The 19,632-nt window shown below is 38.8% G+C and overlaps 3 protein-coding genes across 3 annotated transcripts; all 3 read right to left on the bottom strand.

Moving 5' to 3' along the window:
* Positions 1-478: 478 nt before the first annotated feature.
* On the bottom strand, positions 479-11,041 carry LOC311492792 (beta-1,3-galactosyl-O-glycosyl-glycoprotein beta-1,6-N-acetylglucosaminyltransferase-like). Its single transcript, XM_084551203.1, has 4 exons — positions 10,664-11,041; positions 10,483-10,576; positions 1,160-1,564; positions 479-1,032 (listed from the first exon to the last, which is right to left on the bottom strand). The coding sequence occupies exons 1-4, from the start codon at positions 10,963-10,965 to the stop codon at positions 547-549; spliced, it is 1,287 nt and encodes a 428-aa protein (XP_084407329.1). The 5' UTR covers positions 10,966-11,041; the 3' UTR covers positions 479-546.
* Positions 9,610-10,371, bottom strand: LOC311493149 (beta-1,3-galactosyl-O-glycosyl-glycoprotein beta-1,6-N-acetylglucosaminyltransferase 3-like; the record flags this gene model as incomplete). Its single annotated transcript, XM_084551711.1, has 3 exons — positions 9,610-9,825; positions 9,907-10,311; positions 10,366-10,371. 3 exons carry the CDS (start codon positions 10,369-10,371, stop codon positions 9,610-9,612), a joined length of 627 nt encoding a protein of 208 aa, XP_084407837.1.
* Positions 11,042-13,492: 2,451 nt separating the features above from the next.
* On the bottom strand, positions 13,493-15,148 carry LOC311492840 (beta-1,3-galactosyl-O-glycosyl-glycoprotein beta-1,6-N-acetylglucosaminyltransferase-like; the record flags this gene model as incomplete). The annotated part of the gene is made up of 4 exons (XM_084551257.1): positions 13,493-13,978; positions 14,100-14,504; positions 14,669-14,762; positions 14,850-15,148. 4 exons carry the CDS (start codon positions 15,146-15,148, stop codon positions 13,493-13,495), a joined length of 1,284 nt encoding a protein of 427 aa, XP_084407383.1.
* Between the last annotated feature and the right edge of the window lie 4,484 nt (positions 15,149-19,632).

Raw genomic sequence — 19,632 nt, 5'->3', positions numbered from 1 at the left:
TCATGACCCTCCCTTGTCGCTAAAGTCTCCTGCTTGGGAACACTTTTGCTTCGTGGTTAATTACTATTTTATTAAATGTGTTCATTTTTTTTAACGCATTTACACCACACACATACTAATTCACCTGAAACGCACCACCTGAGTGAACGTCACTGCTACAAGAAAAAAACAAAAACAAAAACACCTTGGTGCAAACACAGCTGACTTAAAAGCTGTTAACAAGCTGTGAGGTTTTGGTAATATTTTATATATTTTTTGTTTATTTGAGAATATTTTATTTAACTCATTACCAGGCATCATTTTGCAATAGTATTCTATTTCTTATTTTATTTTCATATTTGCTATAATGTTAGAATAAATTGTTGATTTACAAATAATTAACATGCAAATAAATAACAAGCAAATTAAGGTTTTGCATTTTGTTCCCATACTGTACCGAAAATGAAACAAACTGTAACCTCAAAACCGAGGTACGGTCATTGTTGTGTTTCGTTACACCCCTGTATAAGACAGTAATATTTTGTTTTGATTCAGGAAAACCTCCACCTAATATACCTCAGCCAGTGCCTTTTGTCTCAGATATCTCTCCAAGCAGTAGACAGCAATGGGATCTGTGTCTATGTCAAACTTATTGGCAAAGAGGTGATGCTGCTCAAGCATCCACTGCAGGTCTCCAGCACCGTACACACATACTGATCTGACATAGTTGCCATGACACTTTGGGTACACTGCATCCACTGAATCCTGTGGCCCCTCATGCCACGGCCACTTCACCAGCCGTGCAATTGAATTCATATCTGACGTGTCGTATTTAGGGTGGGGCCTCTTTGAGCCAGGAACACCATGAATTCTCTGAATGGTTGCCCAGAGGAACTCATCAGGACTGTAGGTGTCTTTGGCCCACTCAATCAGCGCATGTATCCGGTTGTCTTCCAACACACTACGGATGTAACCTCGGTTAGCCACAAAGTAGGCATTTCCTGACAGAATGGGCAAGTTGAAGGGAGGTGGCTCCTTGTTCTTTCCTGTCCCCTGAAACAGTTGGGATGTAAATTAATATGATGGTTATGGTCATTAAGGTCAGAAAACTTTCAATGGCAAAATCATTGAATTAAATATTGTTATGTAATAGGTTATAAATAAACTCTAAAAGGTGTACCTGGATTGTCCCATTAACTATCTGGTGAGCTTGTTTTACCCTCCACTTCTTCCCCTCGACCATTGTTTCTGACTCCATGCTGTTACCACCATTCAACAACCGCAACATCCTTACAATCTCCAAGTTTGTTTTCAGGGGGAAATCCTGGCCACAGACGTTGATGAAGTATTTCCATTTTGTAGTGGTCTTATAGAGATCAGCCATACAGTTAAGGTCAGCCTGGACGCGTGGCCAGGCAGCATAGACCACACTCACAGGCTTCCTGACCATGAAGACATTTGGAAAACAGGACGTAATGGCCTCGATGGCAGAAACGACTGAGGCCTCTGATTTTTTGTCCACATGGACACAATAAATATTTTGGGGAGCATAGATCGCTCGTAGTAGTCGCTCAAAGTTCTGCACCTAAAGACATACAATAAAAGAGAGATTTCAATTCCTGTTCTTTATGTTTCATTGTTAAAGGTAGTTGCTTTATTTTTTTAACCACTAACAGGACACTACAACAATAGTGTGCTCCTCTAATTAGTGATTGAAGTAAAGCATTTTAATTTTATAATGTGCATACCTTGTGATATACAACCATAGAGTAAGCCAGAGGAAAGTCCTCTTCCTCCTTGCTTAATGGCACTGTTAAGTACTTTCTGCTCAACTTGAAGTTCCTGTTTGTAAATACAAAAATGTACGTACATTTAAATTATGGTTTAGAGTTACACACCAACTGAAATCTGTGGGTTAGAGCAACACACCTGCAGTTTTGGGTCGCATTTATATAATACTCATCAGGGATCTGAATGGTCTTGCTGAACTCTTTAGTGAGGGTCAGTAATTTGGCACGCTCCAGTGCTTCCTTCTCTCCCCGCAGGATTGCTGAACAGTTGCACACTTTCTCTGGGATGCCATCATCATCTGTATACTCAAACCACCTGTACCTGAACATGTAAGCAGGACTCGGGCCTGTTTTCACCTGACTGAGTATCAACAGCATCCACAGGGATCCCAGTACAACAATGAGCTTCAATAGCAGCCAACCTTGTTTCAGTAAATGCATTATTTGAGAGGATAATGACCAACCAAGTTTTGCTTTATGTATTTTATATACAAGCTATATACTGTTGCTACGTTCTGCTTGACTGCACACGTTTAAAGCTTAAAGTGCATTGAGTAATGTTTGACGATGTGTTGACGAGTTCCTCTTATTATGGAGCCAGGCAGATTAGTCCATCCCTCCTGGAAACAAGATAGGACAAATGATATGAACACCTCATATCTTTAGCAGCACCTTTCTCAGTAAAGTAAAATTCCAAGTTAAGCATACTGCAAAACCTTATGTTTCCATGTACAGTAGATAATAATGACATGTGCTTATTAACTAAAGATGCTCCTGATGTGTTTTCCATTCTATAACTAAACGATTTTAACTAAAAGATTTTAAACAGGGCAACTGGGAAATAGTAGTGATTAGAACTTCATGTTTTCGTCTGTTGCCTATCAAAATGTATCTCGTCATTTCATATTTTTACATTTACAAGCTGTAATATTCTTTATACACTGTGAAACACTATTGGCACTGAATGCTGTCAGTCAACTGAATAACCCACCAAAGAATTACATACTTACAATAATTGAAAATCAAGCAACGTTGTACAATGGGAAGTTTGGTTAAAGTTTAAAACATTTCCTGAAATTCATCTGATGAACTGGTTTAAGTTTCAGTTTCTCAGCAGTCTGCAACTGACTGGTACACCATGTCCCCAACTAAACCAGTTTTTCCTTTTTCATGCCCAGTTAAACAGATTCAGAACAATGATTTTAACCTTTTCATTGAATTATAATATTAAACAGCAGTTTAAGTCTCTTTTTATTTCTTTTATCTTAAATATCGGTGAAACTGTGGGAAAAATTACAGGATTATCTTAACTTATCTTAAACCTTAAATTTTTCTATGCAGTTATTTTTGTGTAATAATGTGCCTCCCCTCAATGCATCTTAAATAAAACAAAACAAATATAAAGTTGAAATTGCAATGTTAGCAGCTAATATGTAAGAAGAGATATCCAAAACCAAATCTGAAACAGGAGCAATTGTACTTTGTTGAAGACATTACTCATCCAAGCATTTCCTTCAGTTCTACTTAGATGAGTGGTGACGGCTCTTCATGTAACTCTACAAACTCTTGTTTCAGCTTTTTTTAAACACACTATGATCTGGATGACTGAGAACCATCACAGATATGTAATAAGAGTTTTATTTTATTGTGGAAAATAAAATGAAATCCGACTAAATTAAAGGAAAATCTGCAGCAAAATCACATCATAAAATTTAAGCAACATACAGGTATAAATCATGAAATAATAATTATCATTATTATTATTATAATGCTTCTTACCTGAGATTTTGTAAATAGATGATCTGATCCAACTGTCCTCTACCTCTTTGTCTGTGTTCCTTCCTGCTGTTTGATTTTCAAAAGAGACTGGGAGGAAATTACGGTAAAGCAATAGTCACATACCTGAACCTGAACAACCTGATAATCTCTACCCAGACAGTTACTGCGTAACTGTTACTGGAATGGTGTCAGACCAGCTGGTATTTTGAACTTTGACTTAAGGTGTATTTTTAGGGGTCCATGTAATGACATCGCAGGATCCCTATTGATTTTGTTGCGATTTTTCTTTTTATTATTATTATTTAGTTAAGCATACTGCAAAACCTTATGTTTCCATGTACAGTAGATAATAATGACATGTGCTTATTAACTCCAGATGCTCCTAATGTGTTTTCCATTCTATAACTGAACATTTAGTCGAGTAGATTTTAAACAGGGCAACTGAAAAACAGTACTGATTAGAACTTCATGTTTCCGTCTGTTGCCTATCAAAATGTGTCACATCATTTGATATTTTTACATTGACAAGCTGTAATATTCATTATACACTGTGAAACACTATTGGCTCTGAATCCTGGGAAAATTATGGGAAAAATTAAAGGACTATCTTATCTTATCTTAACAATGTAAATTTTTTCTTTGCAGTTATTTTTGTAAGATGTGTATTAATGTGCCTCCCCTCAATATAAAGTTGAAATTGCAATGATAGCAGCTAATATGTAAGAAGAGATATCCTAAATCAAATCTGAAACAGGAGCAATTGTTTCTTTGTTGAAGACATTACTCATCCAAGCATGTCCTTCAGTTCTACTTAGGTGAGTGGTGACGGCTCTTTATGTAACTCTACTAGCTCTTGTTTGAGCTTTTTTTCACACTATGACCTGGATGCCTGAGAACCATCACAGACATGTAATAAAAGAGTTTTATTTCATTGTTGAAAATAAAATAAAATCTTTTCGACTAAATTAAGGAAAATCTGCAGCAAAATCGCATCATAAAATTTAAGCAACATACAGGTATAAATCACGAAATAATATGTGTTATTATTATTATTATTATAATGCTTCTTACCTGAGATTTTGTAAATAGATGATCAGATCCAAATCTCCTCTATACATGTCTGACTCTGTTCTTTCCTGCTATCTGATAATAGTGATCTACTCACTTTCCTTTTCACCTGAAAAGGAAAGTGATCTACTCACTTTCCTTTTCAGGTGAGAATGGGCGGAACCTTTTCAAAGCAAAACATTAATCACGCACCTGAATCTGAACATTGCCAAATTGGGTGTAAGAACTGAAGAAAAATCAAAGTTTTAACAAATTCTTTGCACACTCATACAAACTGTTGAAATAATCTTCTAATACATGACTTGCCTTGCATGACAGTCTTTATATTTAGTGTGTAACTGTTATTGGCGCGGTGTCAGACCAGCTATTATTTTGAACTTTGACTTAATGAATGAATGAATGAAACCTTTATTGATTCTGCAATGGGGAAATTACAATAGTGGAGGGAGGAAAAAGGGAAGAAAAAACAAGAGAAGAGGAGAGGAGAAAAAAAAAAGCAGCTCCCAGACTACACTCTGGGGGAGTAGGCCTACAGTGTGGGACCGGGGAAAAAACCTCAGCAACATAAGCACATATGAGCACACTTTACAACATTAAAAACTCAAAAACAACTTGCACCAGGGGAGTGGGGAAAGGGGGCTGGAGGTGTTCCAGCGCAGACAGGCATCCCCCGGCCTCAGCCAACTATGGCGCCGCCTTCGGACCCCGCCTGTCGCACTGGGGGGTGAAAGCGGCGAAGGCGTGGGATTGGGGGGGTAGGAAGGTGTATTGCATATGTGAATGTGTGTAAGTGTCCGTGGGTGCGTGTGTGTACATAAGCCTGGAGAGTCGCTTCGTCTAGCCTCCCAATCAGTGCCTCAGTTCGCAGGATGTCATCGCGAAAACACAGCAGGTTGCCATGGAGGCGTCCCTGATCGGGTCCCAGACGGAGTCAACCATCAACAGGTGTCCGTGAAGGAAGGGAGGGAGGAATAGGACAGAGCGTCTCACTGCAGCGATCTCCTGGGGGCGTTGTTATGCTGCTCAGGGGCCGGAATGCAGATTAGATTATGATTGTTTGGGTTAGGGCGAGTAGTCGCATGTCAATAGACGAGTCAATATCACAATAAGGTGCCTTTGAGACTTCCCAATTTCCCCCCCAAAAAGCTGAGATTTTCCATTTAACTTCACATTTATTGTATTAAGTAGATGTTATGCTGTTAGAAATGCATGTTGGTCAAGCTCCCACACTTTTTGTAAATTAACTGCAAGCAGACAATACACGCAAACAGCAAAATATGTCAACCCTGTCATTGACAATTTCAAAGTAGAATAAATACATTGTAATTACATAGTGATTATAAAATGTATATTTTCAGAAAGCTATTTAGTCCCTTTCTCAACACTATGTTTTAGTTAATGGGAAAAGTATTTGGATAGTAATGAAATTAGGGCAAACTATTTGTTTCTCTATAAAATCAGCGAGAATCAGCTTTCTTTTCTAAATAAAATCTAACAACAAAGATATCTGGTCAAACTTTCAAACAATACTATTTGGCCCTCACTTGTTTATAAAGGAATCACACAAAGAGTTTGGTAACTTGTGAAAATAAATTGTTTATTTTCTTAGAACATGAAAGTAACAGGGTGGACACATTGTGAAAGGTCATTGAATGGCCTCATTTTGCAATAAATCAAAAAGAAATGATGTAAAAAAAAAAAAATGAAGAGGTCCTTTTCCCATGTAGGGGGAATTTACCAGGTGAACAGACTGGTTTTGATCCACTCTACCTGCACGCAGCAAAACACCAAAAATGAGCCATTAATGTGGCATTCTATAGTTAAACTCTGTACATCATTCTGCACAGTGAAAGTCAAACATTCAACTGTAGAACAAGAAGAAAAATGTTGTTTTAAGTGGAGAATGATTGATTCGAAAAAACAGAATATCACTGAACATCACTGAGACACATCTCCAAACAGTCTCCCTTTCTGCAGAGGCATGGCTCAATTCTGCAGTTGCTGTTCCACATACTTCCATGCAGACGCTTCAATCCGTACAGAGCGCTTGTTCAGAGCCTGTGGTTCTGGTATTAGGCAAAGTACCTGCCAGTCATGGTACCAACAGATGTCATCCCGGAGACTTGGCCAATGGAACTTGTTTATGCCATGGCGGTGCATACGCTTAACTTTCACACTGTGCTCTTCAACATCTCTGATGACACCTGGGTATGCTTCATTGTCGTAATTAACGACGCACCACTCTCCAATGTGCTTTACCTCAATCATTTCTGGTCTCCTCGGATTATCTGGTGTCTTTCCACATGCTGGGGACTCGTCGGATGAAACAGGAACATTAGCTAGAGTGACCTCTTGAAGGTTAAAGCAGGGACAGTCCAAAACACCTTCCTCCCTTTTACACAGACATGAAATGTCTCTGTATTTCATTTGGCCGGGTTTCAGAATGATAGCTTGGTGGATTCTCATAGTGCCTTTTATGGCAGCTATTGCAAGTACCTCAGTCTTGGATTCAATATCCCTCTCTGGGACGTAGAACAGCTCGACAGATGTGTTCAGGCTTTTCAGCTTGTCATACAAGCTCTGGGCATCAGGAATGTCTCCTCCATGGGCTACAATCCGGTCTGCTGACCTCTTGAGGGCCCCACCCACACCATCTGGTGCCCCCTTGCCATGACTAGCCTCAAAGAAATTCCACGTTATTTCTTTGAAGCCATACTTGTAGGGTTCTGTTGAGAGGTAGAAGAAATTTCCCTTTTGTCGATACTGCGTTGCAGGCCCGTCGCTGAAAAAAATGAAGTCTGCTGACTTGTGGGTGTCGTTCACTCACTACCTTCAGAACTGGATCGAGGTGGGCCCAGATGGCCACAGGGTCGTGTCTTCTGGAGGGTGATATGGAGCAGAAGGTGTGTGGCGCTTGTTCACCAGTGGTGTAGAGCACTCCAGTGAGCAGACTGGCCTGCTTGTGTGAACCTCCAAAATGCACAGATTGTATTTCTTCGCTGTACTTGCATGAGTAATTTTCGCTAAAATCTATATGCAAGAGGGACTCGTTGTGCTTCAGGCTGCTCCTGAGCTCCCTGTAGGCATCAAACTGCCATTTAATGTTGAAAACATGGCGCCTAAAATGGAGAAGCCTCTCCTGGAAATCTGTGTTAAGGTCATGCTCTGTTGTTGTTATCTCCCTTTTCACTGTGATTGTAGACACCTTCTCATCCTTCGTGATCTTCTCTGTCAGCCACTGAGATAAACGGATGTTCTCTTTCTCAGGAGTTTTCAGCATTGGGTGACAAGTTAGGAAGCATTCACTGCACTCACCGTAAGCACAGGCATTCACAGGCTTTCGGGTCGCACATGGTTGCTAGAGACATTTCCTCGATGTTTCTTGAGGCCAGTAACCCTTGGCTCTGCAAGGCATTGGCAATGAATTGCAAGTTCTCATGTTTTTTGCAGAGCCATGTGTCATGGTCAGAGGAAGAGGGGGTTACCACCCAAAAGAGTCTGAGACGGCAAAAGGAGGTGTATGACATGTGGCCAGTATGCTCAGAGACAAACCTCCTGTGCAAGTTCTTCATTGTATCAGTAAGCAACCTCTTTTGCATCTTTTTCTTCAGCCGTGTGACTGTTTGTTTGAAGCCAGTCGTCATTCGACTAACATCATCTCGAAGAAAAATTGATGTAACGTTCTTCCTAATCTCACTTCGACTGATGCACTTCCTCCCACGATAGCTAAGATCCACAGGATACTTTGCTCTCTTCGCAGAGTAGCCAAAAGCAGTCTGGGCATGCTTTTGGAGCTTGTACTTCTTCAGAATGTTTCTATTGACCACTTTTGCTATCAACTGCTTCTCTTTGTTTTTGCATGTTCATATTTTCTTCTAATATCCTCAATCAGGGATGTATGGAAAAGAAGAGCTCTTTTGATGGGTGAATTCACTTTTTTACGTGCCAACAAAGCATTCACTTGTGTACGTGGTGATTTGGATGCACTTTCTTTCTTGGCCCTATGGTACCTCTTCTTATATTTCTCAGTTTTAGTTTTCTCTTTTTTGAGCTGTGCCTCCAATATTTCGATCTGTTTTTTCAGTTTCCTCTTCGAACTCCTTCGAATGCTTTCCCCTTGACGCCATTGCCTGAAAGTGACATACTGGACACGTTTGGCTTTATATTTGAACTTTTTAGCACGCGGTGGCTTCTCTCTTTGTGCTCTCTCTCTGTGTCCTGGTTTGTTACATTTCCTGCAGGCTTTATCCTTAAACCAGCAGTCATTTGCATCATGTGAGGTTTTGCCACACCTGTAACACTTGCGTTGCATTTTGCATTTTTATCATTCAACAACATTTTATGCAAACCACTGTCCACGCCCTTTTTTTGCAGCTCCAGACCATCTTTGTCCGCTGTCTCCGTAGACACTGCAATAGACAATGCTTCTTCCAGTGTATGGTCTTTTTCTGACAAGTCCCTTCTGTATGCTCCGGCTATGTATGACAAATAACAGCCTATCACGCAGAGCATTATTAAAGTCATAAAACTGGGTGAGTTTCCACAACTCAGCCACATAATCAGAGATACTTTCATCCTTAGACTGATTTCTGTTGTGAAAACTAAATCTCTCTGCTATGAGAAGGGGCTTGGGGCTCAGGGCCCAGGGCATTCTCTAATGTTTCCACAATGGTTTTAAAAGTCTGGGTAGCAGGCTTTTGGGGGGCTAATAAGTTATGTAGCAGCTGGTAAATTTTAGCGCCCATTAGGCTGAGGATTGTGGGGACTTTTAACTCATCCTCCACACCATTTGCAACACAGTACAGCTAAATCCTTTCGATGTATGACTCCCAGTACGGTTCGTACTCGTCGCCAATCTGTTGTGTTTGTAACTACAACATCTACAAAATAACAGACACAGAAACAAAGCTACCGGTTCACACACTGCTTTATTTCTGAGCATGAAGTTGGAGAGAGAGCATCTCCTATCAATGCGCATTACCTATACGGTGAACTACGGGAACACAGAGGAGTGTATTATTGCTCTTAAGAAATAGATCCAGAAATAGAACTCATCAGGACTGTAGGTGTCTTTGGCCCACTCAATCAGCGCATGTATCCGGTTGTCTTCCAACACACTACGGATGTAACCTCGGTTAGCCACAAAGTAGGCATTTCCTGACAGAATGGGCAAGTTGAAGGGAGGTGGCTCCTTGTTCTTTCCTGTCCCCTGAGACAGTTGGGATATAAATCAATATGATGGTTATGGTCATTAAGGTCAGAAAGCTTAAATAAACTCTAAAAGGTGTACCTGGATTGTCCCATTAACTATCTGGTGAGCTAGTTTTATCCTCCACTTCTTCCCCTCGACCATTGTTTCTGACTCCATGCTGTTACCACCATTCAACAACCGCAACATCCTTACAATCTCCAAGTTTGTTTTCAGGGGGAAATCCTGGCCACAGACGTTGATGAAGTATTTCCATTTTGTAGTGGTCTTATAGAGATCAGCCATACAGTTAAGGTCAGCCTGGACGCGTGGCCAGGCAGCATAGACCATACTCACAGGCTTGCTGACCATGAAGACATTGGGAAAACAGGACGTAATGGCCTTGATGGCAGAAACGACTGAGGCCTCTGATTTTTTGTCCACATGGACACAATAAATATTTTGGGGAGCATAGATCGCTCGTAGTAGTCGCTCAAAGTTCTGCACCTAAAGGCATACAATAAAAGAGAGATTTCAGTTCTTGTTCTTTATGTTTCACACACTCATTGTTAAAGGTAGTTGCTTTATTTTTTTAACCACTGACAAGACACTACAACAATTGCGTGCTCCTCTAATTAGTGATTGAAGTAAAGCATTTTAATTTTAAAATGTGCATACCTTGTGATGTACAACCATAGAGTAAGCCAGAGGAAAGTCCTCTTCCTCCTTGCCTAATGGCACTGTTAAGTATTTTCTTCTTAACTTGAAGTTTCTGTTTGTAAATACACAAATTTATGTACATTTAAATTATGGTTAAGAGTTACACACCAACTGAAATCTGTGGGTTAGAGCAACACACCTGCAGTTTTGGGTCGCATTTATATAATACCCATCAGGGATCTGAACGGTCTTGCGGAACTCTTTAGTGAGGGTCAGTAATTTGGCACGCTCCAGTGCTTCCTTCTCTCCCCGCAGGATTGCTGAACAGTTGCACACTTTCTCTGGGATGCCATCATCATCTGTATACTCAAACCACCTGTACCTGAACATGTAAGCAGGACTCTGGCCTGTTTTCCACTGACTGAGTAGCAACAGCATCCACAGGGATCCCAGTACAACACTGAGCTTCAATAGCAGCCAACCCTTTTTCAGTAAACGCATTATCTTAGAGGAGGAGTTCAACAACAATGACTTTACTGTGGTATTTATGAACGTAGTCTAGCTGAACTTATATTACTCTTTGCAATTCTTTCGTAACAACTCATTTACATTTTAAAAACATTACGTGTCAAAAATGATTCAATATTAACCATATCATGACATATACAGAAGGCTAATAAGGGGTTTTATAACTGTTTTAATTCTAAATTCCTAGCCAATAATGACCCATGAAGTCTTTTATAGATAATATACAAGCTATATACTGTTGCCACGTTCTGCTTCACTGCACATGTACAAAGCCTGAAGTGTAATGTTTGACGATGTGCTGACAAGTTCCTCAGATTGGTTCATCCCTCCTGGAAACAAGATAAGACAAATGATATGAACACCTCATATCTTTAGCAGCACCTTTCTCAGTAAAAATTCAAAGTTAAGCATACTGCAAAACCTTATGCTTCCATGTAAAGTAGATAATAATGACATGTGCTTATTAACCAGAGATGCTCCTGATGTGTTTTCCATTCTATAACTAAACGTTTAGTCGAGTAGATTTTAAATAAGGCAACTGGAAAATAGTACTGATTAGAACTTCATGTTTCCGTCTGTTGCCCATCAATGGATAAAAGCATAAAACATTTCCTGAAATTCAGCCGATGAACTGGTTTGAGATGCAAAGCAGACTGCAGCTGTCTGGTATACCATGTACCCAAACCAGTTTTTCGTCAGTCTTTTATCTCTTACATATTTTTCATGCCGAGTTAGATAGATAGATAGATAGATAGATAGACAACTTTATTGATCCCTTTGGGAGGTTCCCACAGGGAAATTGACATCTCCATCGCATACAGCACTGTCAGACATACATGTACACGAATTATAAACCCAAATACCAAACACCCAGAACAGAATAATAATGATAATAATAAATATTGTGACTGTACTGTACATACATGGTTGTTGCATAAATAGAAAAATACCAGCTGCATATTGTTATTGCACTTAACTATTGCACTCATGTTGTTGCAGGTTAGTTAAAAAAGTTATTCAGTCACAAGTTAAACAGAGTTAAACAGATTCAAGAAAATTATTTTAAGGTTTTCACTGAAATTGAAGCACAATATTAAACAGTAGTTTAATTCACTTTTTATTTCTTTTATCTTAAATATCGGTGAAACTGTGGGAAAAATTAAAGGACTATCTTATCTTAACAGCCTTAAATTTTTCTTTGCAGTTATTTTGTGAGATGTGTAATAATGTGCCTCCCCTCAATGCATCTTAAATAAAACAAAACAAATATAAAGTTGAAATTGCAATGTTAGCAGCTAATATGTAAGAAGAGATATCTAAAACAAAAATACAGGAAGAACAGGGGCAACTGTACTTTGTTGAAGACATTCCTCATCCAAGCATTTCCCTCAGTTCTACTTAGATGAGTGGTGACGGCTCTTCATGTAACTCTACAAGCTCTTGTTTCAGCTTTTTTTTAAACACACTATGACCTGGATGACTAAGAACCATCACAGACATGTAATAAGAGAGTTCTATTTTATTGTTGAAAATGAAATGAAATCCGACTAAATTAAGGAAAATCTGCCCCAAATCACATCATAAAATTCAAGCAACATACAGGCATAAATCATTAGATAATAATTGTTATTTTGCTGAAATAGACTGCAAAAATGCTTCTTACCTGAGATTTTGTAAATAGATGATCTGATCCAAATTTCCTCTGTACCTCTCTGTCTCTGTTCCTCCCTGCTGTCTGATGATAGTGATCTACTCACTTTCATTTTCAGGTGTGAATGGGAGGAACCTTTTCAAGGTAAAGCAATAATCATGCACCTGAACCTGAACCTGAATCTCAACCAGAAAATTGACAAATATGGGGGAACTGAAGAAAAAGCAAATGTTTTAACAAATTCTTTGCATACTCATACAAACTGTTGAAATAATCTACTAATGCATGACTTGCCTTGCATGACAATCTCTACCTTTATATTTAGTGTGTAACTGTTATTGGAGTAGTGTCAGAGCAGCTGGTATTTTGAACTTTGACTTAAGGTGTATTATTATTGTTATTATTATTATTTTTGTTGTTATCATTATTCATTATTTTTATTATTCGTTCTCCTGCGACCCTCCAGAGGACAAGCGATTACACAAAATGAATGAATGAATTAATTATTCGCTCTTGGGATTTATGTTTGGTCTGGATAGTCGGTAGTTTAGTGAACAATTGGCCTCATGTTGCCCTCTTGTGGTTTGTTTCATCTCACACCGAAATAAGTTACGAACAAACCGGACTGACCTTTAACTCAGTAAGTTTATTAATGAGGAAAGGACAGGTCATGATTATCAGCACCGTGAATTTTATCAGAGAAAGAGATAACAAATAAGGGTATGTTAAAATGGAAGAGCAACTACAACGTACATGAAAATACAAACAAATTTAGGTTTTGCATTTTGTTCCCATACTGTACTGAAAATGAATTAAACGGTGACGTTTTGATTCATGTAAAACCTCCACCTAATGTACCTCAGCCAGTGCCTTTTGTCTCAGATATCTCTCCAAGCAGTAGACAGCAATGGGATCTGTGTCTATGTCAAACTTATTGGCAAAGAGGTGATGCTGCTCAAGCATCCACTGCAGGTCTCCAGCACCGTACACACATACTGATCTGACATAGTTGCCATGACACTTTGGGTACACTGCATCCACTGAATCCTGTGGCCCCTCATGCCACAGCCACTTCACCAGCCGTGCAATTGAATTCATATCCGACGTGTCGTATTTAGGGTGGGGCCTCTTTGAGCCAGGAACACCATGAATTCTCTGAATGGTTGCCCAGAGGAACTCATCAGGACTGTAGGTGTCTTTGGCCCACTCAATCAGCGCATGTATCCGGTTGTCTTCCAACACACTACGGATGTAACCTCGGTTAGCCACAAAGTAGGCATTTCCTGACAGAATGGGCAAGTTGAAGGGAGGTGGCTCCTTGTTCTTTCCTGTCCCCTGAAACAGTTTGGATATAAATTAATATGATGGTTATGGTCATTAAGGTCAGAAAACATTGTCAATCATTGAATTAAATATTGTTATATAACAGGTTATAAATAAACTCTAAAAGGTGTACCTGGATTGTCCCATTAACTATCTGGTGAGCTTGTTTTACCCTCCACTTCTTCCCCTCGACCATTGTTTCTGACTCCATGCTGTTACCACCATTCAACAACTGCAACATCCTTACAATCTCCAAGTTTGTTTTCAGGGGGAAATCCTGGCCACAGACATTGATGAAGTATTTCCATTTTGTAGTGGTGTTATAGAGATCAGCCATACAGTTAAGGTCAGCCTGGACGCGTGGCCAGGCAGCATAGACCACACTCACAGGCTTGCTGACCATGAAGACATTTGGAAAACAGGACGTAATGGCCTCGATGGCAGAAACGACTGAGGCCTCTGATTTTTTGTCCACATGGACACAATAAATATTTTGGGGAGCATAGATCGCTCGTAGTAGTCGCTCAAAGTTCTGCACCTAAAGACATACAATAAAAGAGAGATTTCAATTCCTGTTCTTTATGTTTCATTGTTAAAGGTAGTTGCTTTATTTTTTTTAACCACTAACAGGACACTACAACAATAGTGTGCTCCTCTAATTAGTGATTGAAGTAAAGCGTTTTAATTTTAGAATGTGCATACCTTGTGATGTACAACCATAGAGTAAGCCAGAGGAAAGTCCTCTTCCTCCTTGCTTAATGGCACTGTTAAGTACTTTCTGCTCAACTTGAAGTTCCTGTTTGTAAATACACAAATTTATGTACATTTAAATTATGGTTTAGAGTTACACACCAACTGAAATCTGTGGGTTAGAGCAACACACCTGCAGTCTTGGGTCGCATTTATATAATACCCATCAGGGATCTGAATGGTCTTGCGGAACTCTTTAGTGACAGTCAGTAATTTGGCACGCTCCAGTGCTTCCTTCTCTCCCCGTAGGATTGCTGAACAGTTGCACACTTTCTCTGGGATGCCATCATCATCTGTATACTCAAACCACCTGTATCTGAATAAAACAGGACTCCGGCCTGTTTTCCGCTGATTGAGTATCAACAACATCCACAGTGATCCCAGTACAACACTGAGCTTCAATAGCAGCCAACCTTTTTTAAGTAAACGCATTATTTGAGAGGATAATGACCAATCAAGTCTTGCTTTATGAATTTTATAGATTATTTACAAGCTACTGTTGCTACGTTCTACTTCACTGCACATGTACAAAGCCTAAAGTGCATGGAGTAATGTTTGACGATGTGCTGACAAGTTCCTCTTACTATGGAGCCAGGCAGATTAGTCCATCCCTCCTGGAAACAAGATAAGACAAATGATATGAACACCTCATACCTTTAGTCGCACCTTTGTCAGTAAAGTAAAAGTAAAAGTTAAGCATACTGCAAAACCTTATGTTTCCATGTACAGTAGATAATAATGACATGTGCTTATTAACTAAAGATGCTCCTGATGTGTTTCTAGAACTAAACGTTTAGCCGAGTAGATTTTAAACAGGGCAACTGGGAAATAGTAGTGATTAGAACTTCATGTTTCCGTCTGTTGCCTATCACAATGTGTCTCGTCATTTGATATTACATTATTTATATTGACAAGCTGTAATATTCATTATACACTGTGAAACACTATTGGCACTGAATGCTGTCAGTCAACTGAATAACCCACCAAAGAATTACATACAAACAATAATTGTAAGTCAAGCAACGTTGTACAATGGGAAGTTTGGTTAACGCATAAAGCATTTCTTGAAATTCAGGCGATGAACTGTTTCAGTTTCTCAAAAGTCTGCAACTGACTGGTACACCATGTACCCAACTAAACCGGTTTTTCCTTTTCCATGCCCAATTAAACAGATTCAGGACAATGATTTTAACCTTTTCGTTGAAGTATAACATTACACAGCAGTTTAAGTCTCTTTTTATTTCTTTTATCTTAAATATCAGTGAAACTGTGGGAAAAATTATAGGATTATCTTAACAACCTATAATTTTTCTTTTTGTGAGATGTGTATCAATGTGCCTCCCCTCAATGCATCTTAAATAAAATAAAACAAAACAAATATAAAGTTGAAATTGCAATGTTAGCAGCTAATATGTAAGAAGAGATATCCAAAACCAAATCTGAAACAGGAGAAACTGTACTTTGTTGAAGACATTACTCATCCAAGCATTTTCTTCAGTTCTACTTAGATGAGTGGTGACGGCTCTTCATGTAACTCTACAAACTCTTGTTTCAGCTTGTTCTGAACACACTATGACCTGGATGATTAAGAACCATCACAGGCATGTAATAAGACAGTTTTATTTTATTGTTGACAATAAAATGAAATCCGACCAAATTAAGGAAAATCTGCCCCAAAAACACATCATAAAATTTAAGCAACATACAGGTATAAATCATGAAACAATAATAATAAAAATTATTATTATAATGCTTCTTACCTGAGATTTTGTAAATAGATGATCTGATCCAAATCTCCTCTATACATCTCTGTCTGTGTTCCTTCCTGCTGTTTGATTTTCAAATGAGATTGGGAGGAAATTACGGTTAAGCAATAGTCACATACCTGAACCTGAACAACCTGATAATCTGTACCCAGATAATTAATGTGCAAGTGTCATTGGAGTGATGTCAGACCAGCTGGTATTTTGAACTTTGACTTAAGGTGTATTATTAGGGGTCCATGCAACGACGTTGCAAGATCCCTATTGATTTCGTAGCATTTTTTCTTCTTCTTCTTCTTCTTATTATTATTATTAAGTTAAGCATACTGCAAAACCTTATGTTTCTATGTACAATATAATAACGACATGTACTTATTAACTAGAGATGCTCCTGATGTGTTTTCCATTCTATAACTAAACGTTTAGTTAAGTAGAACAAGGCAACTGGGAAATAGTAGTGATTAGAACTTCATATTTCTATCTGTTGCCTATCAAAATGTATCTCGTCATTTCATATTTTTACATTTACACTGTGAAACACTATTGGCACTGAATGCTGTCAGTCAACTGAATAACCCACCAAAGAATTACATACAAACAATAATTGTAAATCAAGCAACGTTGTACAATGGGAAGTTTGGTTAAAGCATAAAACATTTCCTGAAATTCAGGTGATGAACTGTTTCTCAGCAGTCTGCAACTGAATGCTACACCACGTACCCAACTAAACCAGTTTTTCCTTTTTCATGCCCAATTAAACAGATTCAGGACAATGATTTTAACCTTTTCATTTAAGTATAATACTGAACAGCAGTTTAAGTCTCTTTTTATTTATTTTATCTTAAATATCGGTGAAACTGGGAAAAATTACAGGATTATCTTAATTTATCTTCAACCTTAAATTTTTCTATGCAGCTATTTTTGTGAGATGTGTAATTATGTGCCTCCTCTCAATACACCTTAAATAAAACAAAACAAATATACAGTTGAAACCAGATGTTTACATACACTGTGTTAAAAGACAAACCTTTTTTCCCCTCACTGTCTGAAGTTAAATCAGACTAAACCACTCCTGTTCCAGTTAGGATTACAAAAATTATTTCTTTTTGCTAAATACCACAATAATGAGGGAGAGAATTTCTTAGAGATCTTTTTTTTTTTTTTTTACTTTCTTCAAAGTCAGAAGTGTACATACACAAAGATTACAATATCTTTAAACAATGAAGGAAAGCCCTGATCATGATGTCATGGCTTTGGCAGCTTCTGATAGGTTAACAAACAACATTTGAGTTAACTGGAGGCACACCTGTGCATGTATTTTAAGGCTACACCTCAAACACACTGCTTCCTTGTTTGACATCATGGGAAAATCCCCACAAAGCCCCGATCCGATCTCAATCCCATAGAAAATTTGTGGGCAGATCTGAAAAGGCGTGTGCGAGCGAGGCGGCCTACAACCCTGACTCAGTTACACAAGTTCTGTCAGGAGGAATGGACCAGAATTCCAGCAGACTATTGCGAGAAGCTTGTGGAAGGATACCCAAAAGGTTTGACCCAAGTCATACAGTTTAAAGGCAATGCTACCAAGTACTAAGGAAATGTATGTAAACTTCTGACTTTGAAGAAAGTAATAAAAAATGCTCTAAGAAATTCTCTCTCTCGTTATCGTGGCATTTAGCAAATAGAAATAATTTTAGTAATCCTAACTGACCTGGAACAGGAGAGGTTTAGTCTGATTTAACTTCAGACAATGAGGAAAAAAGGTTTATGTCTTTTAACACAGTGTATGTAAACATCTGGTTTCAACTGTAAAGTCCACATTTTAAAAACATTACGTGTCAAAAATGATTCAGTATTAACCATATCATGATATATACAGAAGGCTAATAAGGGGTTTTATAACTGTTTTAAATCTAAAATCCTAGCCAATAATGTCTCATCAAGTCTTTTATAGATAATATACAAGCTATATACTATAATCTCACTGAAAATATAGCAACTTGATATGAGGTAGCAAAAAAAAAAAGCTGATATCAGTAACTGCAGTAATGTGTTGCATGCTTTCAGTTGTTAAAGGTTAGTCTGACCTAATTCCTCACCCTAAAGCAGAATAGTGCGCCGTTATGATAATATTTGAAGGTACTTCATCTGAGTTGTGTGTGAGTGTTACGTCCCTATGTGTGTCCAGGGGAAAATCAGGGACAAACACAATACAACCAAATGCTCAAGTCTGGTGTAAAAAGAATTTAACAATATTTATTGAAATACAAAAAGATGACTAAACAAAAATCTCCTCCAAACAAAAACAGTGGGGAAGATTTGGACCACGTGGTTGTGCCAAATAAATGAAAGCAATAAAACAAAACTAGGCCTGGCTAACACTCTGCCATATAGAAAAGAACAAACAAAAAGGGCCTAACTATCTTTTCTAGTAAAAGAACGTTATCAGAACTACACGGGTGGCACCAACCAATAATCCTAGTGTGTATAACAAAGGAATCCTATGTGGTGGAGTGTAAAGGGTTCCCCAATCTTACCTCTGGTCCACACCTTCCACCACAACTGAAATAAATCAAACAAAGGGTCCACACGTCTCAATACCACGGTAGGTGACAGAAAACAAAAGAGCAATTGAGCCGGGCAACAAGCTAAGGGCAGAGATTGAACCATGTGGTTCTCAAAACAAGCTACAAGCAGTCAGCGCAACTAGCATGCAGCAGCAAATCAGGTGCAGGGGAAGTAGAGCCCGAGGAGCCTGTAGCTGGATCCTTTTGAAGTAGCTCCTGTGGTGGCAATTGGATAATCCAACCAATCAGCAGGCTCTGACAGACTTCCCAGGTGGAATCACTTGCGGTATCACCAGTATCACCTGAACACACAGGGGAGGGGGAGAGAGAGGGAGAGAAAAAACAAGAAAAATACACTGCCCCTGTCTGGCACGTAACAGTGAGAGAAAGAAAGATCGTTTTGGGATTGGAGGGGAAAAATAGTGAAGAACATAGTGTAGGGCACAGGTTAGAAAGTGTTCACTGTGCAGTTTGGTGCACATCTATTTTTGTTTGTGTTTCCTTATTTGTTTGTTTGTTATAAACACTTTTGAAGTGAACCTGAAGTGAAATTTTTGCGTATATGTACAGCCAAAACCAAAAACTA

Source organism: Chelon labrosus (assembly GCF_963514085.1).
Source record: "Chelon labrosus genome assembly, chromosome: 9".
In the NCBI taxonomy this organism is placed as follows: Eukaryota; Metazoa; Chordata; class Actinopteri; order Mugiliformes; family Mugilidae; genus Chelon; species Chelon labrosus.
Note: the sequence above shows the minus strand (reverse complement) of the source record. Positions and strands in the feature narration are given on the sequence as shown.

Excerpts from the sequence above, each read along its gene's own strand:
- LOC311492792 (XM_084551203.1), bottom strand. The coding sequence starts at position 10,965 with ATGCGTTTACTGAAAAAGGGTTGGCTGCTATTGAAGCTCAGTGTTGTA. Across the intron at positions 1,565-10,482 it reads CTATGGTTGTACATCACAAG|GTGCAGAACTTTGAGCGACT; the intron begins GTATGCACATTT and ends GTATGTCTTTAG. Across the intron at positions 1,033-1,159 it reads TAGTTAATGGGACAATCCAG|GGGACAGGAAAGAACAAGGA; the intron begins GTACACCTTTTA and ends CAACTGTTTCAG.